General features: G+C 47.7%; 1 protein-coding gene across 2 annotated transcripts; it reads left to right on the top strand.

Annotated features, from left to right (window-relative positions):
• Positions 1-7,587: 7,587 nt before the first annotated feature.
• TMEM72 (transmembrane protein 72) lies at positions 7,588-18,193 on the top strand. 2 transcript variants are annotated; one of them, XM_082764341.1, is made up of 5 exons: positions 7,588-7,787; positions 11,083-11,149; positions 11,564-11,635; positions 12,342-12,481; positions 12,658-18,193. In XM_082764341.1, the coding sequence occupies exons 1-5, from the start codon at positions 7,718-7,720 to the stop codon at positions 13,116-13,118; spliced, it is 810 nt and encodes a 269-aa protein (XP_082620467.1). In that variant the 5' UTR covers positions 7,588-7,717; the 3' UTR covers positions 13,119-18,193. The 2 variants fall into 2 exon arrangements, with proteins under 2 accessions (XP_082620467.1, XP_082620468.1); XM_082764342.1 differs by lacking the exon at positions 11,564-11,635.
• The last annotated feature ends 8,673 nt before the right edge of the window (positions 18,194-26,866 follow it).

Genomic DNA, 26,866 nt, shown 5'->3' with positions numbered 1-26,866 from the left:
ACTATACATTGCTATTTTGGGAGCTGATAATTTAACAGGCAACTAAGAAACAGGAGGATCTCCTCAAAAGATAGGGCACTTCCACCTCCTGCCTGTTAAGGGTTGCAAAGTCCTGGATCAGAACCAGTGATTTGTGATGCCTGGTTTATCAAGGTCACAGAGCACCAAACAAAACCTTGTCTCCATTTCTGTTTCTCCTCATGCCAATGAGAAGCTAATCCCCCCCAAGTCCATCTCACCAGCATAGCTTAGGTCACTTAAAAGATATAGTTTTCTGACACTTCACTTTAGATTTTGGAAGCTAATGTTGGGTAGCTTCTGACTAGAGCAGGATAGCACATCATTCTCATGTGATGTTACCTTCTTAAAGCTGAGAGTTTTTCAAAGTGCCATGAATCTAAAGTAAGTTTAACTTTTAACTGAAGTTATTCCATTATATAGAGAGCTCAAATTCATTAAAATAATTTCACCTCCCACCTAAGATCTCCCTTTTCTGCCAGACTTTCTGAATGTTTAAAGTTTTCTTTGAATTTTGCACTACAGTTTAAAATCCAGCTTTTAAAATCAAATTTTGTCATAGGCTACAAGAGATTCACAATCCTATCACAACTTATTTCATAACTGCTAGCTGAAAATGCTGGCACACCAACCCATGAAGGTATTAAAGCCACTGAAACAGTGGCAGTAAGCAAAATTTCTATCTGCCGACACTACTTAGATGCAGCCTTCGCAGGCCATGAAAGCAGTACCCTAAGCCTCAGCTCCTCCAGGGGCTCAGATACCCCAACATGAAGGGAAAAGCTCCTCACAGGAGAGCAGAGCCACTGCAGAGTGCTGGGGTTTCATCTGCAGCTGGGGGATCAGCTCCTTTCCTCACCACAGCACCCCACTGGCCCAGCCCAGGCACCCCTCCAAGCACCGCAGGCGAGCTGGCAGCCCCATGGAAAGGGGCTGTAAGCCCTGCTCATGTCCCTCAATTTGCCAGCAAAACACAAAACAAGCCAGGGAGCCCTGCACCACCAAGTCTGGGGGGAAAGTGCTTTTTGTTCTCTTTATAATTAAAGCTCTTCTCATCAGAGGGCACAGGGGCAATTTGCCTCCTCAGCGTGGGGGTTGCTAGCACTCAGCTAATGGGAACAGGCTGCTGACTAATGGGTGGTCTGCAAGCCCTGGCTGTTTGCTTAGGGAGCAATCCCAGCCAGGGCAGGTAAGCAGCACACTGACCTTGCTGCTCAGAGAGCAAAACTCATGAACTGCACAGATCAGCAGCTACACAAAGTCTGCTGAGGATGAGGCTGCTGAGCACAAATTCAGCACAGCTTGCACCCGCAGCACAGGAGGGCAGCTCCAGGCCCCAAAGGCCCCAGCACAGTCCTCACTGCCATGGGACAGCCTGGGACACAGGGGAGTTGACACCAGGCCTATGAAAACCCCATTTGCTCTGTCATAATAGCTGAAGGAATGAGATACACTGAACTTAGCATTCCTACCAAACATGTTAATAGAAGGAAAAGTCTTTCAGTGGGGACACCAGATCCCACTAGGGTCCCACTGCAGCCTGCCCAAGTCCCAGGCTCCCCACTGAGCCAGGCACAGTGGGGACTCCCACCTGCTGTGCCAGGTGCTCTGACCCTAGGGTAGCACTCTTCTCTAGACAGGACACTCACCTTCAGAGCCAGACATCTCCAGGTCCTACTTGCAAGGTGCTCTTTTGGCATGGGGGGGGGAAAAAAAGAGACTCTTGAGGTGGGCAGTTTGATGGGAACTTCAAGCAGCAAAAAGGAGGCAATGCAGCCATTGTGGGCATGCACCCATACCTCCAACCAAGGCATCAAGTGACAGCAGCAGTAGGAAAGCAGGACTTATCCCCTCACATCTCAAAGCCCACTTCCCAAAGAGCATGCAGTTTAGAGGTACTGCCTCCATGTGAAAAAATCCCAGACATCTCCCAGCAAACCTTACCCACCTCCTGCCATTGATATTTAAGCATCCTGCTGTGCTCCCATAGGCCACCACAACCAGTCAAGCCCACCCTGCACCTGGCTCTCCCAGGTGGAGCCTATCTTGGCTTATAAAATCCTAAACACCATGCCTCCAGGTGTAGTCTGGGAGCCATGAAAAAGGCCAGGGAAGAAACAAATACATGCATGTTAGCTAGCAGATGAGTGATGGTATCTATTTGTGGCCCCAGATCACAGCTTTGAGTATTGGGACAACCCCAAAACAACAAAATTTCTGGAGGGCACAACAGCAAGTTGTACTTGGGCAAGCTGAGGCAGTGCACGTTACAAAATAAAGTTTGTGATCAGATACAAAAACGTTGTGCTCAGGCACGTGGTCTGTTTGCATAACCGTGTGCCTGAAATGTTGCTTTTTTCTTAACTGGAACAATCTGTCAAAAGCTTTGTACCACAAAGAAAGTTATTGCTTTGTCCTTTGAATTAATAAGAATGCTTCTCCTTTCTGAACAATTGCCATCCTGAAAGAAGGCAACGAGCACTGGTTTGTAACATTCCCCAAACAACCAGCAGCGGAGGTGAGGCAGTCCAAGCAAAGAGCTTGTTAACAATCCACAGGCTGAAAGTCATTCATCTTTTTTTTTTTTAAAAAAAAAAAAAAACAACTGCAGATTATTAGAAAAGCATGTGGTGGAGTTGGAGAAAGATATAAGAAAACTTCATACATCTTTATTCTGTTTTTCACTCCAATTTTGGCTCTAAGGTATGCTATGAGCTGCAGCACAAGCCCAACTGGACCACATTCACGGGAGAAGATCATCTGCTGCTGCCTGTCCATCTGCCACCAGATCGTAGCTGCAAATTTCTGAAAATGAGTATTATTTTCAACACATACTGTGACCATTTTTACCCAAACATTTCCTTTGAGGAAGACAAAGGAGAAAATGAGACAAGTTACTTCCTATTTGGCACCAAAGCCTGTTCAGAAGCCATTCCTCAAAATCAACCCTGCTGCCCAGGGGCAGTCCAGACCTTTGCCATTCTGTTGTTGATGAGCAGCACAGTGCCAGCGAGGGGGTAGGACAACCAGCAGTCACATCATGCTCATGGCAGGCTAGTGAGCAACAACCCCGCCCGATGTTTCATTTGTAATAAGTGTTCCCAATCGAAAGCAAACACTGCCTCACAGTGTGTTTCTAGTAAACGAAAGAAGACAAATGCATACCAGACACGCGGGTGTGGGAGGAAAAAGAATGCACAATCCGCTCCCAACTGTCATCACATCTCCTGCTCGGGCAGCTTTCCCTTCTCAGGGGGCTTGTACTGAGGGAGCAGCAGCAAACCTCCTGGGGACTCACACGAGGAGAGCATCGCTGAGAGCCCTGCATCGAGAAACCTCAGATGTGGCTCTGGGCAGGCCTATGTGGTAGCCAAAACCAAGTAAATCGGTATAAGGCTGTGCCTGCTTAAAGGGAAGACACATGTAGGACTGTGTCAGGTAAAGGTACTCATGTCATCTCAGAGCTCCTCAGTATCCTGCAGTACTCAGTACCCCCACCCGTGGATACTGTGACAAATCTCTTTTAAACCTGTACGCTCGAACCGCTTTGAGACAACCCAGTAAAAGAGGTGATGGGTCCTGCTGTGCTTGTTTGCTTTGCAGCCTTTTGAAGGCAGTGCCAAGTAAGCTGTAGACCCAGAATAAATCCTACCAAACAGGAACATTTACATAAATAACCTCAGCTACACAGCTTGCAAGTCCTCATCCATTTCTTCATCTCTGTAGCCAAAAACATGTGTTTTGTGTTGCCTTACATAAATCTCTCTGGTTATTTATCTGCGCAAACCCTTCTATAAATTGCTCGCTGGGCCCCAAAATGCAGCAAGCAGGCTGTTTGATGTGTGTCTCAAGCACCAGGTGAGTCAATCGCTGCTGCGTACACCTTGTTTGCTCCCACGCAGGGAGAAGTTACCGGTCCCCTTTGCCAGAAAAGAGGGCAAAAAGTCAAACGGTTTTGATGGATGGATAAACGTCTGTGGGCTGAGCCTCCTGCGCAGAGCTTGTTTACACTAAGACTTACTAGTACTCCCTCCTCCTGCTGGCTGATAAAACACTCCTTCTCCATCTATCTTTATGAAATACTGCACATGAATATTTGATGCCTTTGTGAGCTCCTTTTCCACTACTGCATTTCCCCCTGGTGCAATTCCTCTCTGTAGAGGAACAAACAGAGCATCAGGCCCATTCTGTGGTGCCAAGGCTGGGCATCAGCCCTGTTACAGACCCACTCTGCAGAGGAGGATTTTATTCATCAGCATCACAGCACAGCTTTTAGCATTTACCCCATGTCCTGTGAGCAAATCATGTTTATTTAGGTTACAATTTAGCTGAGTAACTTGCCTGACTGGAGGTACCATTGGGATGTGCCGACTTGCTGGCAGGCGTCCCAAATTCATTCGCTGCCCTTGGCTGAGCTGCTCAGGCATTGCTCCGTGCCCCGGCTTCCCTGTGTGGAACAGAGATGTGTCGGAGCAATAACAAAACCAGGAGCATTTCTTCATGTCAGCACAGTGCTCCTGCTGGCAATGCCATCGGGTGTCACATGCAGCACACCGTGGCGTGGCGTGTCACGCTCCCCTAGGGCAAGCAATCCCTTGCCATCACCCTCTCACCCCTCAGGGCTCCTGCAGGGCTGCCAGGCATTGCTGTCTCCCTAGGGGACAGGTCGTCTTAGAGACGTTTCTGCAGGGGGAGCCAGAGGGATGGAGGAGTTGGAAAAAGGGAGATGGAGCCTGTGGCAGCTTGGCCAGTGATCCTTTGGGGGTGGGATCCAGCCATCCTGCATGGCTCGTGGCACTGCCCCAGGGTGGCACCAGGCCCTGGGGCACCACAGGCAGGTCACCTCGTCACACCACCAGGGGTGATGCAGAGGGAAAGCGAACCAGAAACCTTCTTTGATTCCCAGCAGGGACAAATATTTGAAGGTACAGCACCCAAAACCCTGTAGGCAGAGGCCGTGGTGCCCCCAGGCCCCCTGACAGAAGCTCGGCTTGCCGCAGAGCTCTGGCAGCATCGCAGTTTCACAGGCCAAGGTGCCTGCCGATGGCACAGACGCTGAACAGTGGCCTTGGTCACAGAACGCCTGTGGTGGCTGTGCCACTGCTGAATTTCTAAAGCGAAGTGTGGGGTGGGAGAGATGAAGGTGGGGACTAGTATTGCTATGAAACCCTGACATAAAACCCTACAGCTCAACCCATACATCATTGGGAGCAGCCTGTAAATGTGAATCCTGGCTGGCAGCCAGTGTGCAAATGGCAAGCCTATGTGCAAAGAAAGTGGCTTAATGTGCAGTGGGGACCTCTGCTATCAAGCCTCCCAGAACAGGCTGTGCTGGTGCATAGGCTTTGCACTGTTGGTTACAGGTTATTAATCCCCTGTAAGGTCATAAGTTCTCAGTCCTCTTCCGACTGCATAAACTCACTCCTAAAAGCCGCACAGAAAAACCCCCGAATGGCTCAGAACTTCACTGAGGGTACCATCTCCCCACTGGAAAGGAGGCAGAAGGACCGGAGACACCTCTACTGAGAAAGGTCAGGTTCATGTGAGGATGCTTCACAGGAGAACTAGTTAAAAAATTCCTAAATGGAGGGAAAGAACCGCTAGAGGGAAGTTGGTACAAAGCCACCTGGGGATGCCTGTCCTGCTCACGCCATGCCCCCTCCTGGGCACTTGAGTGAAAGAAGCAGTAGTGCACCCCTGAATAGCGAGTGGAGAAGTCACCTGGGCCAGGAGACTCCTCGGGCAGTGGACAAGGACCCTCAGGAAGGCTGATTAAGCCCAATCCCATGACAGAGGTTGGGCAATAGCTAAGGGAATGATGGAAGGTTTAAATTGTTAATGTATTAATATGCCTCTCCCAAATGGATTCTGTTCCTCCATTACCACCCCGCCCACAAATTTGCATTTATTTTAAACCCTGGGGCTTGTTCTTGGCAAGAAAGGAAAACTTGCTGTCGAGGGCACTCAAAGTCATTTTGTTTCGGGGTGAGACCTCCAGGGTGACTGAGCCCAGTGTGCTCCACCATGGGCACTGGCAGCAGGTCTCCTACCAGGGGAGGTGCCAGGGACCACAGAAGGGTGGGCAGGGAGCCCCTCTCTGCAGAGCCAGCGGCTGCTGACACCTCCCTGGGCTGCAGTTTCTTCAAGCCTGGGCTAGTGGCTCTCCACAATCCTGAAAGACTCATTGCCTTCCTATGGTCTATGTACCTAAGCCATTTTCTAGCTTTTGCATTTGTAAATAAACACCTGAAATTCAACGCACTGATGTTAAAAACCAAACTAAAGCAATACGAAGACAGCAAAGAAAAAGGCACCCAAACACTTTGCACAGTCTCAGGGCTTTTAAGCCAGCTTGGTGATTTCTGGAGCCATCGGCAGCAGGAGTGCAGGGGGCATCCCTGAAGGCATTGGGGAGGGAACGGGACACCCCAGCGGGGTCTGCTCAGATTAAGGGGGTGGCGCCTCTGGTGTGCCCTTGTTCTGTCCACCCCTCTTGAAAAGGAAGTGCAGGCACACCACTGAGTCATCCATCAGCTGTGAAATCCCTAAAGCCCTACTTCCTTCAAACAGGCGCCATGGTGTGGGCAGAGGGGAGGAAAGGGGAACACCCGCATGTGGGGCCGGTGCTGAGTCTGCACGGGCAGAAGGCAGGGCGAGGGCAAGGGGCTGCAGTGACTGGCCCCGCAGGTGGACTCATTGCCCTGTGAGCCTGCAGCCCCGCAGGAACCAGACGTACGTGCTGCCCACAGGGGCCGGGATGATCTCTGTATGTAGCAAGGGTCTGGAGCTGGCCAGCACTGTCCCATCCCAGTCTTCATGCCAAGGGCTGCCCCTCTCCAGAGGCAGTGTCCTGAAGAGGCGAGCCACGGACCCTGATGCCATCTACTAAAGCCAAAACAAAAAGGCCAGAGTGTACATGCACAGCCCTCCTCCTCTGCCCCCACTCCATGAGTCAGGACACTCGTGGAACCCCACTGCAAATGGCTGTGGGGCTGTTGAACATCTGGGTGACTGCAGTACAGAAATAATGAAGTTTCCAAAAAGACAAATAGACATCTCTCCTGCCATGGCCAGCCTGGCTCTATAGGACCCTTGGGAACAGGTCTGACCTCCTCGTTCCTGTGGTTGCACACCTGCCCTGACACAGCACCACTCACAGGCTGGCAAGCAGCACCCATGGCAGGGGATCAGCAGCAGGAGACAGTGCGGCCAGGGCACCCTGGGAGCCCCACGATCTGCCAGGAGCCTGCTGCTCTCTTGCCAAAAGCAAGCACCACCATCCTCACAAATGGTTAACCTGCCAGGAGCCGCACAGCACTAATGACTTCACATGCATGTAATCAGCTTGGGCTTCCAAAGCTGCTGCCTCCAAGCAGGAAAGGCCACGCGTGCACCCTGGGTGCAAATGCTCCGAAAGCCGCACCCCCCCTTACCAATCATTAATCATCCCCGGGCCAGCAACCCCGGCAAGCGAGGAGGAAAAAGCCAAGTGTCCGCAGCCCTGGAAGCAGTGCTGACCGGTTCCCAGTGGTGGCAGCTTGCTCTCCCCCCGGAGGCCCCGTGGAGGTGGCTGGTCCTTCACAAAGGTCACCCTGCCCCGTGCACGGGAGGCTCTGCCTGCAGCTGGGCGCCGCACACGGCAGGAGGTCTGAGGAGGGAGCTTCTGTCTGGCCTGCATCACCGCCTTCATCTCCTCACCATGCGGCACAAGGCGTTTTGGAGTGCCCTGGAATATGCCTGCCGATTGCTGGGCATCTCCACTGCAGCAGGTAGGAGCAAGCTCTCTTTTTCATTGCTGCCTTTTAAGGCACCAAGTAAGTGTCAGAACAAGCTAATGCACAAATTGGAGAGAAAACTAAATGATATGCTTGTAAATGATATGCTTGTAAAAAATAAATTATATACTTGTATGCAGGGGGACAAGCATGATGTGAGTGGGACTGAAAAGCAAAATACCCAGGGCTGCACAAGCCAGGCAGGCTGCTCTGTGGGAGTCAAAAATGCAGGGGGAGCTCCTTGTGCTGGGATTTCTTCTGTGCCCCGGGGCCAGGCAGGATGGAGAGGTCCCAGCCTCGGTGGCACAGCCTCTGCCCTCTCTGCCCGGCTCAGGAAGCAGCTGGGGTCACAGCAGCGGTGCCAGCATCACCATCTCACCCACCGGCTGGATGTGGTGAACAGGCAGGGCAGAGGCTACAGGCACAGTGTGCTGGCTCTGCTGCTGACTAGCTGTCACAGGGCAGGGCAGGCAGCACTCTCTGCCTCAGTTTCCCCATCAGCAAAGCAGGGATCAAAGGGTTTGGTTTGCCTCAAGGCTGGAGGTGTGAGCCAGAGGTTCCTGATGAGAGGTGTCTGGGGTACCTGTGTCAGACTCTGGGAATTTCAGATTTCAGACAGCACAGGGTAGATCACAGCAGGCCTTCCTACCATGGCATTTCCTTTATCAGCTGCACTTTGCTCAAGTCAGGGGCCAAGTAGAAAGCACAAAGGTCTGCTGAAGAGAGCACAGGTTTCCAAGGACAGCTGAAGCCCAGCTGTAATGCTGGAGTCTGTGCTCTGCAGTGTACTTTGGAGGGCTGATAAGAGGTTGAGGTCTGAGTTCTGGAGTTTGTACAAACGCCCAGCAGATAAGTGCACATCATGATGAAGCTGCAACAGACAGGAGCCAGGACACAACTTTAACCAGCAAATGTAAACCTCTCCGTCCCCATCCCCCTCTGGCCCACATGAGCCTCATGTTGGTCATATTCGCTCTTAAAGCTCCTCAGAGAAAACACGAGCTTGCTGCAATCAGAAAACTAAAGCTAGAACACAAAAATTGAAAGTAGCTTAAAATTTGGAAGTGTCTTAATGGAATATAATCTCTCTCATATGTTTTCTCTATTTTCCTCACTGTGCATCATCTACATCTCTCTGTAGTTCTTGAAATGAGCAGTACAGTCCCCTCTCAGCTGAGCCTCCCAGACCACAGACATCACACACCACAGAGTACAGCTGGTCTCTGTACTTTTCCATATCTCCACTCTGATGCATTCCCAGTACCACCTGGTTTTCCCAAAAGGCCAGCAAAGGAATGAGAGGTGCCTGTGTTTTATTCCTGTCTGTCTCAAGGGGGGAAGAAAACAGCTTGATGCAGTGTTTAGTGCCTGATGAGGTGCATGAGGTTTATGCATGAAATGGAAACCATACAGAAAAGAATCCCACAGGCTTTGCTGGAATAAAAGTAATAAAGGGAGAGGAGAGTGCATCAGCCTCACTAATTGATCCTGAGAAGGCCTGGCCAACTCCATAAGCTGCTTGCAAACACTGAAGGTTGCCCACAAAATGTAACCCCCTCTTCCCACAGGACCCTGGAGTGCAATGGGGCTTGTTGTGTGGGAGACATCAGACAGTCCTGCTGTCCATGGCTAGTTAGTGAGGAATAATCAAACAGCCTCACAAATCACTGCCATGTTTGGGGCATATCTGTAATTCAGAGATTTTAGGCCTTGTGATTTCTACATCTAGGGAGAGAGTTCTTACTTATTTCTTAATTCTCAGGCTTTCAACCATTTAATTCCCAATCATGTGCCTTCAGCCACATGGTTTGGAGAAGATCCAAATCAAGGCAGCAACGAGCCCAAACAAGCACCTTGGAAACAACCCTTTGCTTTTGCAGATACTTCACCCAAAGAGCTTTGAGGATAAAGCAGAAGCTGTGCAAGATCAGGAAACCTCCCCAGGCAGAGCAGGGACTCTAGCACAACAGCCAAGCTGTTGAATTCTGTGTTTGTCTGTAGGAAAGGAATGAACGAATGAATTCTGCATTTGTAGGGGAGAGTATAAAAAAGGCTCCTCAATCACAGGGTAGCAAAGGACAATTCTTTGCACATAGGATTACACAGCTTGGTCCCTTCACAGCTCTCCGATGAGGCTGATTTCCCTGCCTCTTCTTGGGGCTGGAGAGGCAGCCTCTGGGGAGAAGGGCAGCACGTGGGTCCCATATGTTCCCCTGGCATTTCGGGGACCAGCAGCTGCAGGTGGCACCACAGGAACCAACATGATGACAGCATCCTGGTGGGGCTTTGCTTGGCTGGGCCAGAAGCACTGTGTGCTCAGGCACAGACCCTCGGCACTGACCCACCCCATAGGCTGAGGGACCCAGCATCACTGGCACCTGCCTCCCCACTTGTGAGCATGGCCCCTGCTCCATGTGGGGCGAAGGCATAGCTCAGACAGTCAAAGCGAACTGGCTCCTGAGGACGTGGCCAACATGCATTGAGCAGGATCAGTGGTGAACCAGCTCTCTGTAGCTGATACAAGGCACTTCATTTCTGTGCCATTTTGTAAATACTCCTGAAGGATGTTGAAGGAAAGCTTCCATCCCATAAAGCTATTGGCCCCTAACGGCCAGTCCAGGGAAGATTTTAGCCTTGCTAACACTCTTAATCCCCCTTAAAATGACCCCCCAGTGTGCTGTGCTGGCTGGGGCACTGAGGGGATGTTCATTCCTCATTTTTAATCTGCCTGCTCCTGTTATAGCTTTTTCTGTTTGCCTAGCAAAGGATTTTAATGCCATGGCTACGGCCCTTCGTGAATGCAGCTGGCACGTTTCCCCTGACCTGCTGCTGCCCTACAGCCACGTGTGGGGTGCAGCAGGAGAGGTGGGGTGCTGGACTGGTGGGCATGGTGGGGACCTGGGCGCAGATTTCCCCAGCGTAGGAGAAACGTGGGGATGAGGGGCAGATGGATGGGGTGGTAGGAGAGAAGTCCCATAGTAGCTGTGCTGGAGCTGGGGGTGGGAGAGACACAGGACACCGTTGCTCACCTCTTGTAGGTGCCAGAAGCTGGTATCCTCAGAGCACCTCTCCCCAGCCCACGCAGCCGCAAGGCTGTCCTGGCAGGAGTGACGCTGGGTTGGGTTCCTGGGCTGCACGTCGAGGCCAGTGTTCGGCTCTGACCCCGGGGTTCGTGTGTCAGCATGAGTCACCAGCGCTGCAGAGAAGAAATTGGGGCATGGATGCTGGCAGCCACCAGGACACCGGAGTCAGGGACTGAACTCAGCATCTTTCCTGCCTTCTCTTCCAGTGCTGATCGGCGTGGGGGTAGAAACTCTGCAGCAAGGGCAGTTCAAAAGCCTGGCTTTCTATCTGCTGTGAGTATTTTTGCCCTTCTAGACAGATCTGGTAGGGGTGCCACACTCAACCCCTCCACCATATGTAGTGTCAAACTAGCCTACAACAGCAGCAGGGAGCAATATCCAAGGCTTTGGGGAATTGAGATCTTTGTTAGGTTTCAGAAGAGTAAGCTGATCCTGTTAGAGAGAGTGATCCTCTCCCCGTGCTACTTCAGACTCAAGCAGGCCAGAAGTGATACTGGCTGCAAGCTGACCCCTCCTGGGTGGAAGGTCTTGGTCTTTCCTCCACAAACCCGGGCAGAGAGCATTCAGAGCCCAGCACACAGTCTGTGTTGTGAACTGGGTGGTAAATCCCAGACCCCTATGCTCCTTCTGCCATCTGCAGAGCATGATCCAGCCCAGCCCTGCCCCCCTGACAGATCCACCTTTCAGTTTTTCAGGGGTTGCAGTCACTGTCTGTGAAGGCTTCTTCTTTATCAGTTTGTTCCTGGAGATGTGTTTCACGTGAGTAGCCTCTGGGCAGTCTTCTCCAGCCTTGGTGGGCCCTCTCTAAGGAAACCCGTCCTTTACAGGCAGCACCAGACCTAGCCAAGCTGCAAGTGCCACACCAAAGGTCCTGCCCCTACTGCCATGGCCAGCACACTCAGGCAGGGGGGAGGTGAGTGGGGGACTTGTCTGCAGCCAATTAAACCTGTGTTTTAACCTGAGTTTGTGCCATAATCCACTGAGCGTCAGCACAACAAACCCTAGTCTGCAGCGTCTCCTTAGCACGCAGTGTGAACTCCTGCAAGGCTCCAGGGTTGAAGAAAGAGACAGATCCCCAGAGCTCCCTTCCAGGGACAGCACAGAAGTTTAAATTAAAATCTAGAAAATACTTATGCACTTCTCAGAGGCTGAGCCCTTCTGCTGTCTTGTAGCATAAACTCAAAAGCCCTGATAGCTAGGAAGCAACACCTTACCAGATAGTAGGCACAAGCGTGCCAAGGAGAGGTCACCTGAGATGCGGACTTCTGGCAGGACTTCTGGACCTCTGCCCACCACAAGGAGGTCTCAGACTTTACTTACCCTTCCTCACCAACACACCAGTTGCACACCGGTTTCCTGGTGAACTAGAGTAAGGGTCTGAACCTTTAGGTGGGTCATGGTTAGGCCCAAATCTTGTCATGCACTCGGTGCCTTATCCCACAAGGACTTCTGTTTCTCTCCCCAGATATGAGCCCGACTCCCTGGCACACGCCTGCTGGAAGCAAGCTAGGCGCCCGGGGAGCTTCCAGAAATTCCTGGGGTACACACTGCTCTCGGTGGCATGCTTCCTTCATCCCGTCCTCGTCTGGCACGTCACCATACCCGGTGAGAAGCTTGTGCTGGGGTGGGGAGGAGTGCAGATGGAGGAGGAACATGGTCTGTTGGGGGCAGTGGACCAGAGATGGTGGGGATGTGTGGGATGCTGAGCTAGCTGGACCAAACACTGCTTGGCTAGGACTTCACCTTGGGCCAGCCCTCAGCTGCTGTGCCCTTCTCCCCAGGCTCCATGCTGGTGCTCACCGCCCTGGCCTACTTTCTGCTGAGCAAGAGGAGCAAGAGCCCGGAGCACAAAGAGGCACATCCCCAGGCGGGCCAATATGTGGATCCTACAGCCACCACAGCAGCCTCCACCATTGCTGGTGACACCGAGCAGACATACACGTTCCACGGAGCCCAGAGAGAGCAGCACCGCTCGCTGCTGGGACACATGAAGAGCATCCTGAAAGGCAGCAAGGACAGGAGCCTGCCACCAGCAGTCCCTACCCAACCAGAGGCCCCACCAGCTCCTCGCAAGCAAGTTCACTTCCAGGAGAAGGTGGTGCAGATCATCCCCTCTGTCAGTGAGAGCCTGGATGACATGGAGAGCGAGGCTGAGGAGACCACGTCAGACACAGCACCCATCCTCACCCCTCCTGATGCCCCTGTTGTTCTCACTCCCCTCAGCTCCACAGGCCTGTTTTGAGGGCTCACCAGCAGCAAGGATGGGGCAGACACGCTTCTGGTGCTGGTGTCCCTCCTTGGGCAACTGAGGGACCCTGTGCCATGGGCAGCGCTGCCTTGCAAGACAAATCACTGCAGGCACCACCATGAGCCAACCCTGCAGCCACTGAGGAGGATGAGGGGTGGGGGGGTACAGCACCCATGCCCCAGCATGGAGGGGTGGTCATCCCTGCTCCTCTGCCTTCCCTGCCATGGCTGTGACAACCCTCCTCCAAGGGGCTGAAGGGCAAAGTGGTCCTATATCTGGGGATGGATCCATGGTGGTCCCCAGCCCCTGTGACACCATGCCAGGGGACAGGCCATGGGCTCGCAGGGGACAGTAAGGTTTCTCCACCCAGGGAATCTTTCTCCGTGGATTTATACACGGCTCACCTCTGTGTAACAGCACTACATGCCACGGCACAGCAGCAGCTCCTGCCTAACACCACAGCCCTAGCATCTGCCTGTCTCAAGGCAGCAAGAGGTAGCACCATCCTCCCTGAGCAGCCTCTGTGAAGGGCAGCTGTCTTCTGCCTGTCCTCACTGTGCTTGGAGAAGCTTAGGGAAACTTGGAGGCACATCTGGGACTGGCACCTGCTAAGTGTCCTCCCCCAAAACACAGTCTGGGCCCAGCAGAGAAGTCACCTCTGGCCTTGGGGACACCTGCCTGGGGCTTCTTGGTGTCCCCTGCCCAGACAGCACTTGTGAGTTTGAAGAGCTTCGGGATGCTGTAGCAGCTCAAGTTACAAGGTTCAGTGCTGTGTTGTTGGCACAGCAGACTGTGTGCAATTCCCTGTGCATGTTAATTATGGGCCCCAGAGAGCAAAGGCAATAATAAAGTGACAATGCTGCTGCACCGGTCCCCTCTACACCAGCTCTTCCCTGAACTCTTCACCTCTGCCTTAATTCTTCCTATATTTTCTGCCCTTTGAGTACCATTTACCTATCATCATGCATTTCTCTCCTGCTCAACCCACCAGGCAGCACCTGTCACCTCTCTGGGGCGCTCCCTTGGCAGTACGGGGGCAACCAGGGCTCCTGTCTCTGCTCCTTGCCCCCTGTAGAAAGGGCCCCACAATTTAATCAGTGCCTACAGATACCCTCACCAAGCCCACCTCATCAACGTCAGGCAACTCTTTTGGCTCCACGTGGAGAAGAGCTCAGGCAACTGGGATTGCTCTGACATAGATGTGAGGCCACATTGTCACCTCTGCTGGGACAAATAACCGTGACTGCTCCAAGCCCAGACACAGAGCACTGGGGCGAGCGGTGTTTAGGAGGGAATATCTCTGAGACTTGCTTAGACTGATTGTAAAGCAGAAGCCAGTGGGGCTGGATGTTTTTCTTGGAAATACATTACTTTTTCTTTTTATATGGTCAGATCTCTGAGTCACAATCACCATGTCCATTTAGGAAAGCACTGTATTTTGAAGGGAAGTGGGAAAATGTGAAGTTACAATCAAAAGGCAAATGATAACCCAGTGCTACATTTTAATAAATTCTGATTAAGTTGCTCCTGATTTGGGAGACAGATGGGGAAGAAGGCAGAAGATACTGACTCATACTGTTTGACTGCTTGTGTTTGATAATGAGACTCTGTCCTCAAAACAGCTTATGAATGGTCTCATGCACTCAGTTGTTCCTACAGCCAGACATGAACAAAAAACTTGTTGTATCACTGACATTTGAAATGCTAGCTGCTATCAATCTGTTCTATACGTGATGCACAGATTAGAGATCTCTTCCTTCCAGCTGCACAAATTAACCCTCCACCCCAAAATTGCATGCTAGGGAAGAGTCACATACACATCCGCCTTCACGGAGGTTTAGTCTCCTCCTGCACCTGCAACGCTGTCTCCAGAAAATTGCACCAATTCACAGCCTAATGCCACACCACTGATAACAGCAGGCCCAGGACCTATCCACAGCTCCACCCTCAAGCTAGTGTATTCAGCACAGGAAGAAATAAAAATCAAGATGTTTTCTGCCAAAGTAGGTGGTCAAACAACATACCTGCACCAGCAAAGGTCCTAAGCCAGCCATGCTAACAGGGCACCAATCCTTGCCCGCTTTGCCCCAGGAGGCTGTGCTCAGAGCTGACTCTTCGACTCGATCACACATCTACACCAATTCTCATTAGCAGGCTCCACTTCCTGCATCATCCAAGGCTGCTCTTTGACCATTGCATAACTAATTATATAAGCAGAGGCAGGGGTTATCAAAAAGGCAGAGCTCCTCAGAGATCAACCAATCTGCTGACGAGAGAAAGATCACATTCATGCCACTGCCTCTTTAGCCCCGAGCAAAGCACTGGGGCAGCCTGGGTGTGGACAGCCTCTCTGCAGCCAAATTTCACCCATTGGCCCTCACCCAACCAGTCCCACACTTCAGACCTGTGGGGCAGCAGGGGCAGCTGGCCAGGGGAGCAGCAATGGGGTGAGAGTGCCTGTGGCACCCTGAAGTGCATGTGGGGAGCAGATTTCATTGTGCTGTGAAATGTGTATGTAGAGTTTGTAGTCCTTAGTGTCTGCAGAAGCAGGTGCTTTGGTGCTCAGGATTGTCTTTTGAAAGCCAGCAGTAGGTTTCCTTTGGGAAGTGGGGCTGGGGGGAGCTGCCAGTGAGCCAGTTGTTCAGCCTTACTGGGGCCAGCCCTGGGCAGGGTCTTCTTTTCCTATCCCACCACCCTGGTTGCTTTTCTTGCCTGCTCCCTTGTGTTGGCCCGGCTCTTCTCCCACCACACAGCTAGCTGCTCTAGGACAGGAAGGCTGGAAAAACTGCTCGTTCCTTCAGTGTTAAATTGCCCATTAGTTAAGGTCCATCCCTGTCTCACCCTGGAGCAACAGCTCCAGAGTATCACTGCAGAAAGGATGACCCTTCAAAGGTAATCAAGTTGTAGTCCAAAGCAGCGCAGAAGGATGCACTCCCACCCTGTGGGCCAAGCTTCTGCCCTAGGTCACCCTGTCTGTGCATCCCCAGCCCTGTTCCTCACCACCCATCCCACCCGGGTGCTATCTGCCAGCTCCATCAGCTGACAGACCTCATTAGCACAGGGGAAAAATAATTAGGAAAAAGAAAGCAGGTTGCTGTCTTCTGGGATAATGAGCCAAATAAATCCATGGAAAGAAGGGCCAGCCACAAAATGAAGGGGACAGGGGATAAGAGCACTCCTTTCAAAAGCAGCAGACTGTTAGAGCAGCTCAGCTGCTCAAAGAAATGCAGCCTCAGGCGTTCCTTAAAATCCCAGTGCAGAGGAAATTCCTAGCCTCAGGGGGTGTTGGATTACTTTGCAGAGGGCTCCGAGATTATTTGCTAAAGTGTTAGCTTCTCTGTTGGACCCTCTCCCTATGTCTTCCTCTGAGGGGCACCCCAGGGGCTACTGAAAGCACCAGAGGGAGCAGAGAGCTGGAGGTGGGGAAGAGAACTCTATGAAAAACTTGCATAAAGGCAGGGTAATTGCAAGAAAAGAAAGGGGAAGAACGTGACACCATTAATCATGCAGTGCAGCAATACCTGAATTTGAGCTGCCTGAACTGTAGGTCCACGCACCACATGAACATGATTTTTGCATGCATTGTAGTTGGTTCATGATGCAGCTAATCCACTGCAATTAACCCCCTGAGTTAGAGTTGACTGTATAGGGCTGTAAACTCCTACAGATTCATATGCTGAAAGGAAACAAGATGAGTCATCCAAAAGAAATGCATGTGTAAGGTGACACTCTGAAAGGTAATCCTCACAGAAACCATTTCTTCCAAAGTTTCCTCCAAAGATTTTCCTACATGAGTTAACATTTTTCTGCTCTGCTTGTATATGTGCATTGGAAACACCCCACAATGCTATTGAACAGCAAAGCTGGTGGCAGCAAGCACCACTTTTGGCATCAGTGGCATGGGTGGCTCCTGACTCAGTACTGATTCATGCCCACATGCAGGAGAGGGCCTGTCTCCATTCACTTCCCTGAGCTGGGAACAAATGCTGCATGCTCACATACCTGCAGCCCTACCACTCTTTATTCAGCCCTGCACCTTCTCCCATCCTATTCAGGAGTTCCTCCCATGGGCTGGGCCAGAATTGCAGGTCCTGTTCTGGCTGGACTCCTGCATTTTGTGCTGTGCAGGAACTTTACAGGAACCAGAAACAAAGTCCCAAACCTGCCTGGGGTTACTCAGAGCTTTCTGCTCCCTTGTGTGCTTGGTGTGGGGTGGGTAAGAGCCGGAATCTGGCTGCTGTCTGCCATATGTCAGTCTGCATACCACAGGTACGATGACTGCACTTAGGTTATATCCTAGTAAATGATTACAATACCTTTAGGAAACTAAATTCTGAGCAGCTACTCACTCAGCATGTGACTCTACTGGGTCCTGTTTTGAGGTTCTGCGTAAACCACCAGCAACCTGGTTTCCCAACCAAGCTCTTCAGATTACATGCTAAGAGTTGAGAGAACGGAGTCTCTATGGCAGCCCTACCACTGAAAGGCCCATCTGGGAGTGACTTTTTTGGTACCTGAAGGTGTTCAAGCCCTTTGGCAGATCAAGTCCAGAGACACATTGTCTTGGTTTCAAAACCGGAGTAACAATGCCTCCATGTCCCAGGTCTGCATCATCTCCATAACGTAACTGGCAGCCACGAGCTGTTTTGCCTACACATGTCTACAGTGTCTTCTGCAATGCTCTCAAATGAATATTTTTGGTCCTCTATGCCCTGGAAGAAATAATTTTATGCAAATTAAGAGTAATTCTTAAAATTCTAGAAGAAATTTTTGTTTCTTCCCCTACATCTTTGGAAAGCAAGAGAATACTGAATACATACATAATTTTGCCTTGTTATGAATCTTTTACATTCATTTGCTTGCCTTCTTTAATAGGTTCTTAATGATGTGCTTGGAAATATTATTTCAGGATAGTAGATGATGCAGTTTACCAGTTATTACCAGTTTACCTAGTTAGCTAGTCTCTGACTGGACTATTATGTTTAATAACATTTTTAATTATAATTAAAAAATAATAATTTTAAATCATTTTTGATTTTTTTTCTTATACCATTAATTAAATTAATTCTTTTCAGTGTGAAGAAGAGCATGTCTGAATTGACCAAAAGCACACTCCAAGCAAGTGTAATTGTTGGGATAGAGAATTTTTAACAGTTTTAAAACAGTGAGAAGAATAAAGGAATGAACTGTGTAGAGATTAAATTGCTTTACATTTTTTCTGCTGTTTTCAGGCAAAACTCACCTTCCAACTCTTACTTCCTGCTGATGTGCTACAAACCCTGCACCATTATAGAGCAAGGCTGGCTTTTCAGTAGCACTGTGCTAGACCATGTTACTTCCTTCAGCAGCACAGGAAAACAGAAATACAGGCAGATTTGTACAAAAAAAAAAAAAAAAAAAAAAAAAGCCTTGCACAAAACTGAGCTGAAGAAGCTTTTCTGTATTGGCTTTTCTCCCAGCCACACTTAAGGAGAACACTGAGAACTTTCCATAGTGCTGTTACTTTTTAATTTGATATAGTAACACTAGATTTCCCCTTCTCAAGCTAGGAAGGCTTTGTCAGTGTTATTTATTTCTTTTTTTCACGCTCGTGCCTATAAGGCCATTGCAGATACAATCCTGGAAAATGGGAGCAAGGTGCCTCTGAGGCCCATCAGTTGGGAGGGCCACGTCCCATTTATGTCACACTGCAAAGCTATGTTCCCATGCCACATGTCAGGAAGCCTGAAACACAAGGCTTCCAAGGAAGGCACAGGTGCATTACAACACACAGACCCTCTCCATGCTCCCTGACCTGCTGGGTGAAGCCAGGAGGGCCGGGCAGCCTGGAGTTCTTCCCTAGGCACGTGGGCATATGCCTTCATGCCTTTGTAGCAGCATGGCAGGGGAGCTGGAGCTGGGAGGCCCTTGAGGGGAAGGGTTTGGGAAGGGAATTACACCTTCTAGCCATCCCTTCCTTCAAAAACCCAGGCTCGGGCATGAAAGTGAGCTTCAGCTCATCCCTCTAATTAACTGCTATTTCCTCCCATCGTCTGCTTCTCATGCAAGCATCTGCAAACTCAGAAGAAATCAGCAGCTGCATACATGGAAGTCAAAGCATCTTCTCCAGAAAAAGAAGTGTTATGTACTTCACACCAGGACTACATGTGGTGGCAGTGTAAAAAAATGACAATCTTACTGTCAGTATCTCTCATGTCTGAGTTCCACAAGAAGGAAACTGCAAACAAATGCTTGCTGATGGGTTTCGAAATGGAGGAGGCTCTGTTGCTGTCATTACTTGTCTTGGCTCTTACCCAGTAGTAAACTATCTCATTCATGATATCATTACTTTATCATCCCCATGCTAACTTGTTTTATGATTTCTTCATTTCCAACCAGTAGTCACAGGCACAAACATTCTCTCATTCAAGCTGCTTCTTTCCAAACCAAAACTTCAAACAAAAACACATCACAGTCCCTCTGCTGACGTGTTTATCAGACAGCTATAAATACAACTATCTTCAGTTGTTTTAGCCTGATATTGCTCATAATGTTGCTGTTACTCTACATTTTGCTTTATAAATAGCTTGCTTAATAATATAAACAGCACGTAAGTGGCACTTTCAATCATGGGAAAACTGGCACAAAATGACAGAATATTTTTTGTTCCATGTCTTGCAGCCACAACGCCTTAAGCCTATTAATTACAGCATTGCTATTTCCTGAAACAGCAGCGCATGTTTGAGTTACCAACAGTGAACATGTATTTTGTAGAAAAGTTACCATGACAGATAATGCAGTACAAACTGCCAGGCAAGGCAAAAGCAAATGTACCCCACAAAATGTATACTGCCACAGAAATACTAATGCAGCCACTATGCTGATTCTGCCTTGAGAGGACCAGCTCCTTTCTTATTACTCGCTCAGAGCTGTAAATGACACCAGTGAAATACCCGCAGTTTGGCTCCAGATGCCATCCTAGTATTTTCCATGGTTTCCACACCCAAGTGGCTGACAGCTATGAAACACTTGTACGGACACCTGAGACTGTGTGGAGCTACCATGGAAAAGTTTATTTTTGTTACTCAGTAGTTTTATTAGCAAAAGTAATGATTGTAGATATTTCCCCACAAGCAACTAAGGCAATAAAGCAACTAAAAAGTGGAAGAAAAATCAGCTTAGGCAATGTCTTAAACATTTTATGTGAGTGTAAATCCCATGTTACTGGCATTCTGATGAGCAATTCAGATGGCTTTTTTTTCCTCCCTAAAAAGGATATAATCATAGAATCATAGAATAATGTGTGCTGGAAGGGACCTTAAAGCCCATCTAATTTCACCTCCCTTCCATCAGCAGGGACATCTCCCACTAAACCAGGCTGCTCAAAGCCCATCCAACCTGGCCTTGAACACTGCCAGGGATGGGGCACCCACGGCTTCTCTGGGCAACCTGTTCCACTGCCTCACCACACACATACAGTGAAGAAATTCTTCCTTAGATCTAATCTAAATTTACCCTCTTTTAATTTAAAAGGATGGTATGTCTCAGTCAAGCCCACTGAAAATTATGAGTTGAATGGGATTAAGTCAAAGATAGTCTCAAGTAGAAAATCGTTACCAACAATTTGTAAAAAAAGATTTGCAGAGCTCTCATGTAACTGTAACTAGAAATTACAAGATAGATCACATTTCTGAAAACATTCCTTTCTTTTGGCAGTCTCAATGGTTTTAATGCCATACTTACTAAGACGAAAGGTATTTTTATTAATACCTTTTTGCCTTTGTTCTATCCTTTAAGGAAAAAAAAAATAAAAAAGCTAAAATCTTTAAGAAATTTTCTTATGAACCTGAGTATGTGTGTATATGCTTATGTTTCAATCTTCACACAGAATAGCTGTTAAAAAGCTGCACTGAAGCCAAGTAAAATTTCTGTTATAATACACTGTATTTTATATTTTCTGTTTGATCTATCTAAACATGTTTAAAATCTGACTTTTTTCAAAATAGTCATGAGAACCTTTAACAGGGCTTTGAGTTCACATATCTATACATTTATTCTGTCTCAAATGAGTCAATCGCAAATAGATATATATGAAAAGCAGTCAGGAAATAATTTTATGACCAATACCTCAGAAATAATTTCTACTACACATGCCTGAAATACAGACAAAAGACCTGACACAACAGGTTGCATCTATTTTATAAGAAAAATGTTGACTTTCAGGAGGATACATGGGTCAGTACACAGACTGTATGTAATAGACAATAATTAGAATAGAATAGAGTAGAATAGAGTAGAATAGAATAGAATAGAATAGAATAGAATAGAATAGAATAGAATAGAATAGAATAGAATAACTTCAGCTAATATAAATCTAATTCTAATGTAGGTAACACTTCAAATTTCTGCTACTACAGAAATGGAATTGCTGATGGCTGTTCCCTGAGGAAACTTACCCAAAGTCCAAAGGAGGTGTTAGTGTTTCTGTTTTAAAACTATGATAATTTCTCAAATACATATATTTCCCCCCACATATACTTGTCTTCACCATGAGGTAAAAAAAGTCTATCCTAACAGGTGTATGGTCTGGTGAAAGAGACCAATGGTATGACATTGAAATGTTTCTTCTTCAGATCAGCAGTTTGATTTAATTGAAGAAATTCCATAACTAAAAGCACTGGGATTTCACCTGGGGCCTTGGTATATGTGAGCACTTGATAGGACATAAAGGACTATGGTGGACAGCAGAAAAACAGTGGTGAGACAAGAAAATATGTTTGAGGATCATGAAGGCAGAGTAGAAAAGGGTGTGCAGGAAAGCTGAGAAACAGGAAGAAAGGGGATTTATGGACAGCTGAAGAACTGAAAAAGGACAGATAGGTGAGAAAACATGACAAGACACTCAAGTGAAAAGCAAACATGAGGGACAAGAGGTGCTGAGGGACACACAAGAAAACAGTGAGAGCAGAGGACATTGACAGTACTGCAAAGAGAACTGAAGTATGGAAGAGCAAGGGACAGAGGAGCTGTCCCTAGGTTAGGAGCTGGCCTCACCTCATAAACAGAGAGAGGTTAAAGGACGACTTGTTTCATTTATCCCAAGCAGATGTATGGCAACATATGGTTCAGTCTGAAACTCCAAATTGTGTTGCATAAATTAGCAGTAGTTCCCTCCCCTTCAAAGACCAAAAGGCAGACTGAAAGAAACAAACAAATGGCAAGCATAAGCAAACATGTGGATATACACTAATTAATTATCCCGCATAACTTTTTCATCAGCTTTTTAATTCTGAGGTGGTTTGAACACATTGTGCAATACTCCTCTGCTTCTTGCAGCATAGCTGTGTGGTTTCATGGGAGGAACGGCAGGACGATGTGCACCACCTCACAGTGCAGATGTAGATGACTGGATGCGACTCAAAGACAAAGCACACCAGGGTGTGTATGGGAATGGGGCATGTTCATGGCACAACTGCAGCTAATCAGCCTTCCCTCCATGTGTAAGGGAGATACCACACCCCTTCATGCTACAATTGTATTTGGAAAAACAAGCTCATCCTAAATGGCCTCCCCTATCTATTATGAACAGACCACACAAATGTGCATTGCATAGTGAGAGCCTGCTATTTCATTCTGTGCCACTACAGTAATCCACATTGCTTTGGTGGGAAGTATCATGATGATTGTCTCCAATTAGGTGCAGTTACACTACTTCTGACTGTGATTTCCTGGGCAAAAATGCGTGTGCGCTTGCTGGGTAGCTGACGCATTATGCATTTGATGTTTCAAAGACAGCAAGCACTCCGGGATTAGCTCAGGAATCATGCCAACCTCTGCACCACATGCTCTTCAGTTCCCCACACAGACTGACTCAGTAAGGGTTGTACATATGTACACAAGCACAATGGCCTGTTGCTTGGTAATCCATGTACGGAAACATAGCATGATTAGAAATGTCTGGGCATAGAGTAGCCTTACCACTAGAGGTAATTCCAAAGCATCAGTAATAAAGTAATAAAAAAAAAAATCTAACCTGCACAACATCAAATTACTAGATAAAAGGTTATAAAATTATCTATCAAGTATTTGGAAGTCTAAGGACAAATGAAACCCTATCTGCTCATAATTCATAACTCATAACTCGTAGTTTGTAAGGGCAGTGTTCACTGCTCCAAGCCTGCTGGGGTTCAAGTAGCATTTGGACAACGCTATCAGACATGGTTTGATTTTTGAGTGGTCCTGTGTGGAGCCAGGAGTTGGATTTGATGATTCTTGTGGATCCTGTTCATGGCTCTGAATGCCAGGAGCTGGCTGGCTATTCTGCATTGCCTGTAAAAAGGAAAACTGTTCAGAATTCTCCTCATAAATGACCTCTCACTTTTCATTCATGTTTTCTGTAATGTTCAGTACAAAGAGTAAACAATTTGCAGACAGCAATGTTCACAAATATTATGGGCACAACTTGTGCCCATATCATCACAGACAGAAAGCTTCTTCTTCATTTCCAAATCTGTTTGCTGCTTTGTCTAAACCAAGAGAAGGGTGTCTGCAAACCTAGTCTTCATTATTTACTAGTATTTTTGTGAATAAAGTGACCTTTAACAGATAAGAATAAAACACTTAATACCTCCAAATATGATCCAGGAAGAAAGCTGGTTCGATCAAAATGAATGCACACAAAGCCAAGGAGAAATCCCAGAGGCAGGTAGGATGTCTGAGGACATCTCAACTAGCAAGAAACCATGTTTGGGTACTGTCTGTTGATGGATCAACACACTGGGTACTGAGGCCTCAGGTAGTCCCTTGTCTTGCTGCACACCTCTTCTTTGTCCAATGCCCCATTAACAGCAGAATCCAGAGATTCTGGAAGGCAGAAAAAAAAGGAGTGGGAGGCAGGTCAGTGGATGAAATTCAGCAATATTCTCCTGGCATTTTTTTCCCTAAAATTCACACTTCTGTGCCTTGTCATTTAGGGGAAAAATAACCATTATGAGTAGAGGGTTGCACACACACACCCTGTATTGTACATACACCATGTATTTATGATTTCACCCAATAGTATTTGACACCTAGTGTACCTTGTGTAGAAATAGGTTTGCCATAAGCAATTATCTAGTCTGGCTTTGATTTTATTTTCTAATAAATAAACTCCATGGTGTAATTCTCTGCAGCCCCAAATGAAAATTACAGACTAGTTGTCACCAAAGCCATGTCAGAGCTGACCTGCTCCCCCTCCCTGGCGCCAGCAGCAAGGGACACCGTGGGGAAAGCATGATGCAGTGGGTGGCATCACACATGGGGAAGGCACCAAGGGGGAGATCACCTGGGCTAGGCAGTGTTGTGGTGGGGAAGGGAAGCCTGGCTCCTTCCGGAGATCATCCCAGTGGCCATCCTCACTGTCCCTCACTAGGACCTCAGGTGTGAACAAGACATGATGTGGCTCATTTCTCTACAATGCATAACAACCTCCAAGGTGATGAATATGTCAGGTGAGAACTCATACAATACAAAATGGTAATGTGTCTTTCTGTGTAACTGCCAAAACCTCTGGAGACCAGAATCTCATAACCATTTTTTTGGAGTCTTACAAGGTTTTCTCTGAATATGTCTTGTTTCAGTTCTTTCCTCCTCGAATCTCAACCATGTTCAGCAGCACAGAAGGCAACAGCACTAACTTCAGGGTGCTTCCTAAGGTGGTGCCTTCTGCAGAGAACAAACACTTTCTTATGAAATTAACAAGGCAGACAGCCAGTATATGTACCAGCCATGAGTTTTACACTGCATATTGCCTGTAAGGCCAAGGGCAAGTCTGTAACATCAGAGGAACTTATGCAAAAGATTTGTACTTGTCTTTATCATTTGAAAATTATAATGGTCTAAAAAAATTGTCTTGTTTTACAATAGTGCAGTCCCTTTTCAATACATGAAGCCAGTAGCAATCCAGCAAAAGTACAGAACCACACAGTGTTTAAGGGAGGATGGCTAAGCTGTCTTCCTAGGGAAACAATGCTCAGGGTATTATGCTCTCTGTGTGTCTGTCTGTATGTTCCTGCAGCCAGTTCTCACTGATTGCAGCATAATCCTGTGCAAAATAATTAAGCCTTTATCCAACTCCACAGAGTATACACATCAGGAGAGGAGGGAGCAGAAGAGCAAGAGTGAAACCTCAGACAGTGTTGAAATGTTGAACATGAAACCAGCTGTAAGGTACAAACTGGTAAGGAACTGATGTTTGCTGTATCTCATGCTAAAAGAACAATATTTTAAACACAGAAGAATTCTGGTATGATCAAACAAACATTTTGACAGTATTGCTAGCTCCAATCTATCCGCCTGTTAAAAATGTGTTTACATCTTTATTTTTTTTTCAGATATTATTCCATATTTTAAAAGCAAATACTCATCAGGAATTTCTTTGTCTCCAGAATCTACTAAGCCTTTGTCAATACACCTTGTAATTAATGACATTTCTGCTTTTATGGCTCATGTGAATCAAAGCTGATATCCCTTAGGGCACGAAAGCAAGGATTTTAGCCATAATTTTCATTTAGTTATCAGCTATCAGCAATTGGAATATTCAGATTAACAGGAATGCAACTTGAACTGAAATACAACTCAGACGCTGTTCAGACAAGTACTAGGAACAGCTTGTGCACAAAGTACTTGTAGTTGGAGGTGCCAGTTGGACAAGGAGAAAGGAACAAAAACCCTGGAGGTTGAAGTGAAATGGGCACAACAGAGTCAAGCAGCTTGGTGTCCTGCTCACTAGACCTGGCCACCTGTTACTGCAGGAAATTGGGACGACCTGGGTGAGACTCCTCTTGCATACCACAAGCACAGAGCACTTTGGGTGAGCAGCACTGGGTGACAGCCCTGTGCTGACCCCATCCTGGTGGTGCCACCACAGCAGGCTCTGTACCAGTGCCTCTCCTTACCATAAAATAGATATTTATTTTCCTGTGTGATGGCAAGAATTATGCCCCTGTCTGGTATCATTTGGGTTAATGAAAGAATATCGTCTTGTTTTGTGGAATTTTTGAATGCCCAGTGAGACCATCATAAGTAGTGGCTGAGTCCAGAAGCTTCATTTGTCCTGATTATGTGCAGCAGTGTGAAACTACCTGTTGGCACTAGCATGTTAGAAGTTTGTTACATAGCAAGAGAATGAAATATTGCCAATGTAAGTAAAATAGAATGTGCAGGTTCTTCATTTGTTTTTGAAAAGTATTGCTTTGGATTCAGCAGACAAATTTTATCTTTATAAGGGAAAGCTTGTATTGAAAATACAGCCCGTATCTGGTATGCAGCCTTGCTATTTAAAGTGCATTCTACAGATAAGGTTAAAACATTTCTCTCATGTTACATTTTCCCTGCAAAAGTTCAGAACAATATTCTAATCAGTACGTGCAAAGTAATCATCTTAATTTTGTAATTAATTTTATTTTCTTTTTTATTACTTTGATGATGCACCATTTAATGAGAGAAAAATAATGCTGATGCCCTCACCAGGCTGCACCCAACTCATCTCAGTCCAGCCCAGTCACAGGTGTGCCAAAATGCCAGGCTGAATGGAGGATGGAGGCTTTGTGATGCCACCTCTAACTCCCCTAGCAGCCTCTTTCTGTCTCAGAGTAAACCCCTTACTTTAAATCTCACCTCTAAAAGAAAAACTCACTGTCCATAGACACTCTGATACTTAAAATTAGCAAGGTAGCTCCTGCTGATGCCAACACAAAACTGAACTGAGGAAATTATCTAACCCA

The sequence above is a fragment of the Aythya marila genome (genome assembly GCF_965140915.1).
Source record: "Aythya marila genome assembly, chromosome: 7".
Lineage (NCBI taxonomy): Eukaryota > Metazoa > Chordata > Aves > Anseriformes > Anatidae > Aythya > Aythya marila.
This window is presented reverse-complemented; position numbering and strand designations above follow the sequence as displayed.